The sequence below is a fragment of the Xyrauchen texanus genome, chromosome 19 (assembly GCF_025860055.1).
Source record: "Xyrauchen texanus isolate HMW12.3.18 chromosome 19, RBS_HiC_50CHRs, whole genome shotgun sequence".
Taxonomy (NCBI): Eukaryota; Metazoa; Chordata; class Actinopteri; order Cypriniformes; family Catostomidae; genus Xyrauchen; species Xyrauchen texanus.
Genome location: NC_068294.1, coordinates 26,441,504 through 26,450,577, shown reverse-complemented (window position 1 = coordinate 26,450,577; position 9,074 = coordinate 26,441,504). Strand labels below are relative to the sequence as shown.

Below are 9,074 nucleotides of genomic sequence, written 5' to 3'. Positions count from 1 at the left end.
TAATTACTTTAGTTGTTACCTTACCATACAATCTTGCAGTCAATACATTTTATTAGCCTTTTCCAAAACACAGGCAGGTAATGAATGATGTGTTTGTGCTTACACAAACACATCATGCATTACCTGCCTGTGTTTTGGAAAAGCTGAAGATGTGCTGAAGATGTGTTTGTGCTTACACAAATAGGTGATAATTTTATGTGCTGAAGATGTGTTTGTGCTTACACAAATAGGTGATAGTTTCAGATGAATAGAGCAGGCCTATGGAATATTTATATTATTGGTTGACAACCAGTAATAAAATGCATGTGCTGTCTTGTAATTGCAAGCAGACAGATATGACAAGGCAAAAATATGTTTGCTAACCAGATGTTGTGATGTAATATGTGAATATCAGCAGTCAGTCAAACCTGAAAAGTATCAAAACTAAGTCAAAAAGTGGCAAAAAGAATAATGTACCAGTAAGAATACGTGTCAGGTAAGGTAATGTTGGTGTCTGGTTACTATTCTCTCTAAGTGGAGAAGGAAACCTACTGTGCATTTGGCACCTATAAAAATGTGGTAATAATTGTGTTATATAAAAAGTTATATTTGTTAACAGTAGTAAATGCATAAGTTATCACGAACTAACAATGAACAAAACTTTTACCAGCATTTATGTATTCAATTTATAATTTATTTTTTATTTTTTATCATTAGTTCATAATGCTTTAACTAATACTAGCACATGCAACTTTTATTTAAAATAAATATTTAATATATGTTGAAAATAACATTAACCAAGATTAATAAATAATAATAATTATTCAAACAGTTGAATACACAGGAAGTTCCGATCAGTTTTCACCATTCGAATGAATGGAATTCAGATTGTTTTTCACGGAGGCTGAGAGATTGAAATCATTAAATTAAATGCATCTTTTGCTGTCCAGCAAGGCGATGCAAGGTGATTTAAACAGCAATGTGAATTTTATGTGCTGAAGTGCAGCCTATACCCCCCCATGCCCCCCATGCTCACACTTCTCTGACTCAAACATTGAAGGAGTAGCACTGTTTATTTGCAGTGAAGTGCTATGGTGCAAGGACAAATTGCGATTTCATTAATGCAGTCAATCGTACAACCTTGATAGATACCATACCAATATCTCAGAGGTCCAAATCTGCAGGTTCCAGAGTGTGCTTTAAATGGGTTTCTCCTTATCATACAGTAAGTGCTACTTATACTGTAACTGCTATGTTTGAGTTGTTGTTTTTCCACATTTATGTGAAAATGACAATGAATAAAAAAAAGAAATACAATTTTTTCTCTTGAGTGCCAACCCCTCTACGCATTTAAATTCACAGATGACCAAGTCTGTGGTCGCACTACTTTTTCTCTGTGTCTGATTTAGAACAGGCGGAGCTGTAGATCTAATGGCCCTTAGATAAAATTAACCATTATTTTTTATTCTTACCTTAAAAAAAAAAAAAATATGACAGCTGTAACTAATAAATTTTGGCAAGTGACCATGATATAAGCGGAAAGTGCATTTAAAATTGATTAACTCACATCTAGTCGTGGATTATCCCTCACTTAACAAATGTTGTTCATTGTTAGTTGATGTTAACAAATGAAGCTAACTAATGTTTAAGAAAACAACCTTATTATAAATCAATCATACACGTAAATCAAAGTTAGAAGGGATAAAGTAGTTCTGAAGTAATCTTATTTTAATAAATTATAAATAAACAATGATTGTCTCTGGTAAATTGATCGTACTGTATTTACAGCATACAAACACATGCAATTTATTAATTTCTTAATATTATCTTTGTTAATTTGATATGAGCAACAATTCTATGCTATAAACATACTATACAATCTTAACAAAAATTCAAACTTAGGTCACAAAAAGCTGTGATTGTGATATGTCAACTTTTCTAGTCATTTGCATAATTAAAAAATCCAATCTGGGCTGGTCAATCTGTAAGTTAAAATGGTCTAGAAAACCAGTCAAAGAAAAGTAATGGTGTAGAGAGAGAGAAAGACAGAGAGAGAGATAGAGTATACAGTATAGGATAGGCCGTGTATTCAGCAGTGGAGCTTTTCTATTCATACCTGGCCTACCAGCACATACACTCACCTAAAGGATTATTAGGAACACCATACTAATACTGTGTTTGACCCCCTTTCGCCTTCAGAACTGCCTTAATTCTACGTGGCATTGATTCAACAAGGTGCTGAAAGCATTCTTTAGAAATGTTGGCCCATATTGATAGGATTGCATCTTGCAGTTGTTGGAGATTTGTGGGATGCACATCCAGGGCACGAAGCTCCCGTTCCACCACATCCCAAAGATGCTCTATTGGGTTGAGATCTGGTGACTGTGGGGGCCATTTTAGTACAGTGAACTCATTGTCATGTTCAAGAAACCAATTTGAAATGATTCGAGCTTTGTGACATGGTGCATTATCCTGCTGGAAGTAGCCATCAGAGGATGGGTACATGGTGGCCATAAAGTGAAGGACATGGTCAGAAACAATGCTCAGGTAGGCCGTGGCATTTAAACGATGCCCAATTGGCACTAAGGGGCCTAAAGTGTGCCAAGAAAACATCACCCACACCATTACACCACCACCACCACCACCAGCCTGCACAGTGGTAACAAGGCATGATGGATCCATGTTCTCATTCTGTTTACGTCAAATTCTGACTCTACCATCTGAATGTCTCAACAGAAATCGAGACTCATCAGACCAGGCAACTTTTTTCCAGTCTTCAACTGTCCAATTTTGGTGAGCTCTTGCAAATTGTAGCCTCTTTTTCCTATTTGTAGTGGAGATGAGTGGTACCTGGTGGGGTCTTCTGCTGTTGTAGCCCATCCGCCTCAAGGTTGTGCGTGTTGTGGCTTCACAAATGCTTTGCTGCATACCTTGGTTGTAACGAGTGGTTATTTCAGGCAAAGTTGCTCTTCTATCAGCTTGAATCAGTCGGCCCATTCTCCTCTGACCTCTAGCATCAACAAGGTATTTTCGCCCACAGGACTGCCGCATACTGGATGTTTTTCCCTTTTCACACCATTCTTTGTAAACCCTAGAATTGGTTGTGCATGAAAATCCCAGTAACTGAGCAGATTGTGAAATACTCAGACCGGCCCGTCTGGCACCAACAACCATGCCACGCTCAAATTTGCTTAAATCACCTTTCTTTCCCATTCTGACATTCAGTTTGGAGTTCAGGAGATTGTCTTGACCAGGACCACACCCCTAAATGCATTGAAGCAACTGCCATGTGATTGGTTGATTAGATAATTGCATTAATGAGAGATTGAACAGGTGTTCCTAATAATCCTTTAGGTGAGTGTATTAGCAGCAGAGGCAATAGGATTGAGCACAGTGGAGTGTTTTAAATTCTTCCGTCTCATGTCTTTTAAAGCAAAAGATACAGTAAGGCTGATGGCAGAGCTGTTACTAAAAGTGTAACTGAGAATATGACAGCTGAGGATTGAGCTCTAATGAAGGGTGATGTGTGCTTCATCATCCAGGCATGCTCCTCCTTCAGCCCCTGCTTTTCCAGCTCGGGACCCACCACACTGCGAATGGTCTCATAGTATGTGTTCAACCAGTGGAGCTACAAGACAACACAACAAATTAACCATGGTCTGCAGAGATGTTCTGCATCAGCATCAGCATCCCTTGCTCATACCTCTGTTTTAATATATATATATATATTTATCATTGCCATGTATTGGACAATTAAAAAAAAAAAATTAAGCAGCTGTATGTGTAGACATTTGCTAACCCACAACCCCCCACTCAATTCAAGGTGTAGTTCCATTGAAATGTATCTGTGGGGACTTTTTAAATGAAAGGAAATCAACACCAGCACATATGTTTGCTATGCAATTCAATGCTTTGCACAAAGATATCAGTAGAGATGAAAATGATGTAGTTGTATTACCTGCTCAGGGCTAAGGAGAGATGTGTCTATTAGGTTTCTGTCATAAGGCACCAGTGAAACTGTTTCAAAAGTCAAGTAATTGTTGCCATGCTGGAAAAAGATGAAAAAGGGTTTATAACATCCAGGGAAACTGGTGAATTTAAGCATCATTTCATAACATCTCCTTTTGTGTTCCACAGAAGAAAGACAGTCATAAAGCTTTGGAACAACATGAGTGACAAAATGATGCCAGAATAATTTTTTTGGGGTGAACAATCGCTTTAATATTTAATTAAGAACTGTAATTGGCTAGCTGCATTTAATATCATAATTTACAGAGTTGGACTCTAAATAGTTCGATATACCTTTGTTGTAGCTGGAATAGTAACAGTGATGTCCTCTATCCGTATACCAAAGTCATTCTCCTTGTAATAACCAGGTTCTACAGGAGAGTTTTTCAGTGTAAGACTTTCAAAGAGATATATTATCATAAAAAGACAATCATAATGAGCTGCCTAATGATACCTCACCAATTGATGTAAACATTCCCTCTTGAAATGGAATATTATTGGACTGAAATCCCACAGGCCCTATGAGAGAAAACAACGAATAAACTAGATAGGTAAATTTGTCAAGACAAATTTTGACAACTGAAAGTTTAAACTAGTTTGATGGTTATACAGACATTGCAGTGAGACAAGCAGCTAGCTAGTTTGCTAGAGAAATAGTCAGACAGACCTTCAGACAGAGAGCCAAACAGATAGTCAGAGAAACCATCAGCCAGATATATACTTAGATCTGTCTGCTGTGTGAAAACGGTAAGTCCGATTCAGTTAGAAGAGACATTGTAACACGAGCTTGTCTGTGCTAATTTTGGAGGATGTAGCTTGAAAGTTCTAGGTGGAGTTACAATTGATCATTTTGGTCTGGGTTTAGGGGTAACCATGTCTGTAGAATAACGGTATGTTGGCATCAAGAGAAATAATAAAGAACAATAGTGGTCATTTGAAGACTTTAAGGTGAAGTGTGCAATTTCAGAGCCTATTTTTAAACAGGTTTCTTGAACACTTCCCCGTCTCCCATTGGTTGTTCAAACAAAAGGTCCCACCCCAAACTCATGCCACTGGTTAAGCCAATGTTGCTATACACGACTGGTCAGGACAGTGTAACAAACAGAGCAATGTATTAAAATTGCCACACAGCCACAGTTTCTACACTTTATGGGGGAATCAACCTACTAATGGCTCACATATTGTTGTCTCTGCATTTAAGCAGAGATATGAGAAGGTATTTTGACACAAAAAAAACGAGACACTTCACTTTTAAGAAGTTAGTTTCAGTGCAGTCACATTAGATGTAGAAGTTCGGGACTATTGCATCAGTGACGGAATTAAAGAATGACCAGTCGATAGTTCCAGACTTTACTTGTTTTTACTTTTAGATCAACTCAAATCCATCAAGATAGCAATATTACTGGGACAAAAAGATAATGTTACAGAATCAGTCTTACATTCATGGACTCCAAAGTAGTTGCCCACACCATGACCTGTGCCATGGCCATAATTTAAACCGATTTCCCACAATGCCCTTCGTCCCAGCATCTCCACATTCACACCTAGGATGGGGTTTAAAAACACAAATGAGTGGCCAGCACACCACAGGTTCTTTGGTGGAAAATCTGCTGCAGATAGGGGGCCCTCTTGTGGAAGAATTATAACATGGTTGTGTGTTCCTGAATGGAGATTGTGATTGAGATGTATAAGATCCTTACCTCTAGTTCCAGCAGGAAAGATGGTTCTTGAAATTTCAATATTTCCCATGAGCACCCTTGTGTAGGCCTCCTTTAAGAGTAAGACAGGGACAACAAAACAGTGTTCTTCATAGTGTTCTAAATGTAAGCCTAATAATATGCTCTGCATAATCAATATCTCCTTATGCCTGCTGTTCAGTACCTTTTGAAAGTCAGTGGGTACACCCCAGTGTACAGTACGTGTGATATCCGTAGTACCATCCCTGTAAGGCAAAATTAATTTCTTATTCATTTAACATAGATCAGAGAGAATGCTTGCATGTGATTCATCTGTATCATGTTTTGCACAAAAACAATAATACCACGATACTCACAGATACTGTCCTCCAGAGTCAACAAGATACATCTCATCCACCATAAGCTTTCTTGCAGTTTCATTAGATGGACTGTAATACATAAAAAAAAAGACATAAAGAGCACTTAATGCATGACTACAGTATGTAGTAGCATGACCAATTTAATAAAGGTGGGGGAAAAAAAATTGCAAAATTTTTTTTTGTGAGAACTCTATGTCTAAATGTCTAAAACTTATTTTTTTTTATTGTTTTATTTGTAGGATATCTTATATAGTGCAACATTACCAGGTCCCTGCTGATTCCTACCCATACTATTTGAATGAACAAGGAAATATTGGCAAAGTAAAACATTATCAGGAGGATGGGAGAAGACAAAAAAAAATTTAATACCTATAGTGGGCAAGAGCAGCATTAGGTCCACTTGCAGAAATGGTCTCAAAACTCGGTCCTCTGCTGTTCTTTTGCTTACTGCCAATACACAGTAAAGGGTGTGTGTGTGTGTCAAAAATAGATAAAAAGTTTAACTGACTAAAAGTTCTGTAATATAGCACAAAGTGATTTACACAAGTAGAATATGTTCTTGAATCAACATCCTTTGTTGTTCCAGGAGCATGTTCTACTCCTGCAAACGATGTTTGGCCTGCAACACAAGCTTAGCAAGACGACTAATATTGACAGAACAAAAAGTTTTTCTGTTTGAGTGGTATCATCAATGATGTACAGTTTAGCTCAGCTGTTCTGTACCTGCGACACTGATCAATGAAATGTGCTGCTGTAAGCTCTGTCTCTTTTCCCTCTGGGACTTTCTTCTCAAGCCACAGCAGAAGCTGCATGACTGCGACTGCGTCCCTCACCTGCGGAGAGCCAGAGAGGATGTTCACTCATCGCAACTGATAGGAACAAAAACTTAAATTAAAGGACAATTCTGGGTTCAATACAAGTTAAGCTCAATCGACAGCATTTGTGGACATATATTGATTGCCACAAAAATACATTTTGACTTGTCCCTCCTTTTCTTTAAAAAAGCAAAAATCTGGCTTACAGTGATGCACTCAGAATGGAAGTGAATGGGGCCAATCCGTAAATATTAAATACTCACTAATTCAAATGTATAGCCTCAAGATGTAAACAATATGCACGTTAACATGATTTTAGTGTGATAAAATTGCTTACTAACCTTTTTATTTTTCAAGTTATAGACAATTTTACAACTTCGTTGCCATAAGAATGTTATGCCAACAAACCCTAAAATTACTGTAAAATGACAATTTAAACAATTTTACAGCTCAAATAATACAGCACACGAGCTTTAACAGAAGAATTAATGTAAGTGCTTTTATAAAATTATAAGCTTCACATTTATTACTTTAAATCCTCCAAAAATTGTCCCCATTCAATTCCATTGTAAGTGCCTCCCTTTAACCTCTATGTTTGTTTTATTTTTTTTTAAGAAAAAAGGGACGAGACAGGTCGAAATAATTTTTGACCTTGTATTGAACCCGGTATATTCCTTTAATTTAAAATAATCACAAATTAATTTGAGTTTTTGATGCATAGTATATTCATATTTTTTTTAATATTACAACCCACCTTCACTAAACATGAAAACTAGATATAGATATTTCACTAGATAGTGATAATGCTAGACATTTACAAGAAATGTAAAGGCATTAAACATATTTAAATTATATAATTTAACACATTAACTTTGACAGCTCTAAAAATACAACAAATTAAACTAAATATACTGAAAAACTGAAACTAAACTAAAGATATCAGTCATACAGTAAAAACGAGCAGTAAAAATTCGTACAGTAAAAATTCGTCATGAAATGACGAATTGAAAACCTTTACTAAACCTGGTCCCAGCACGATTTTTAGATGAAGAAAAAATAAAAAAACTCCTTCTGAAAAATAGCAATATAATGCTACTATATACAAGCAATATCCCCATAACACTGTCAATAAAAAAAGATCCCAATATGTTTGATGGAAGTTCTGTGATAAGGAAAGATTCAGCTGCATCCAGCTGCAGTAAATGGAGTCTGTCTGGTGTGGATTTATGGTGTGTTAAAGTGCAATTCAATCTAGAAATTACAATGATAAAAGATTGGTATCGGAAGCCATTAGGTTTATGACCACCTCACAAAAGTCATTTGTGGAGACTATTGTGTATGTGTCCTCTTACATGAGCCTCTTTGAGAATACGCTGCTCTGTTGCATCTTTCACTGCTTTTGCGGTCAGCACTGGAGAGTAAGTGCTAGTCAGTAGTTTCTCCTTAAAGAGATAAAAAAGTTAAATGGTCCAAAATTATGCACAATTAATCTGTTCATAGTCTAAGTTTGGTGGACTGACAAAGTTTAGATGTAAAAACTTTAATAATAAAAAATGGGATTTAATTGTATGCAGAACAGTTGCATTGGGTCAGCAGAGCCATGTCAACTAACATCTATGTTACAATCTGAGTCATTAGCCTACCCAAATATATCTGTTCATATGCTGTATGCGTATTACGGAGCCCCCGAAGTGACCTGTGCAAAAAAACAAATCTAAGAGACTTTGTTTCTCGTGCGCACGAGAAACTATCGCGTGCGCACGAGATATTATCGCGTGCGCACGAGAAACTATCGCGTCGCGCACGAGATACTTTCGCGTCGCACGCGATACAGTTTCGGTGTGTGTATAGCTCTTTTCCGATTAGCGTCATTGCCATCATTCATTTACTCAAAGATACTGAGAGCATGGATGCGCATGAATTTATAGAGATATATTTTAAACTTGGCCTTCAATACAAAGACATTACTGTCTATGACATTTGTAATACTGTCATGGCTGAGACACGCTTTGATCTTCCAAAGGACACTAATCAAGCAATAGACTTGTTTGCATTTAACACTAGAACTACCGGAAGTCTATAACTACTAGAATGGCCATAGCGGTCATTCTGACCGTTCATTCTAGACTGTACCAAATGTCATGTCATATTTACATTCGAAACTTCTATTGAGGTTTTAGAATGAAGCTTCTAATGTCTGTTGTCATATTTTATGG

The 9,074-nt window shown here is 36.9% G+C and overlaps 1 protein-coding gene across 2 annotated transcripts in view; it reads right to left on the bottom strand.

The window, feature by feature from the left end:
* Positions 1-1,744: 1,744 nt before the first annotated feature.
* xpnpep2 (X-prolyl aminopeptidase (aminopeptidase P) 2, membrane-bound) overlaps positions 1,745-9,074 on the bottom strand; it is a 45,897-nt gene continuing 38,567 nt past the window's right edge. For both annotated transcript variants that reach the window (XM_052150033.1, XM_052150034.1), the window contains 11 exons: positions 8,211-8,300; positions 6,767-6,876; positions 6,413-6,490; positions 6,041-6,112; positions 5,869-5,929; positions 5,688-5,757; positions 5,427-5,531; positions 4,447-4,506; positions 4,282-4,358; positions 3,938-4,027; positions 1,745-3,607 (listed from right to left, as the gene is read on the bottom strand). In XM_052150033.1, coding sequence (XP_052005993.1) covers positions 3,407-3,607; positions 3,938-4,027; positions 4,282-4,358; positions 4,447-4,506; positions 5,427-5,531; positions 5,688-5,757; positions 5,869-5,929; positions 6,041-6,112; positions 6,413-6,490; positions 6,767-6,876; positions 8,211-8,300 — 1,014 coding nt within the window. In that variant the 3' untranslated portion in view covers positions 1,745-3,406. The remainder of the gene's footprint in view (positions 3,608-3,937; positions 4,028-4,281; positions 4,359-4,446; positions 4,507-5,426; positions 5,532-5,687; positions 5,758-5,868; positions 5,930-6,040; positions 6,113-6,412; positions 6,491-6,766; positions 6,877-8,210; positions 8,301-9,074) is intronic.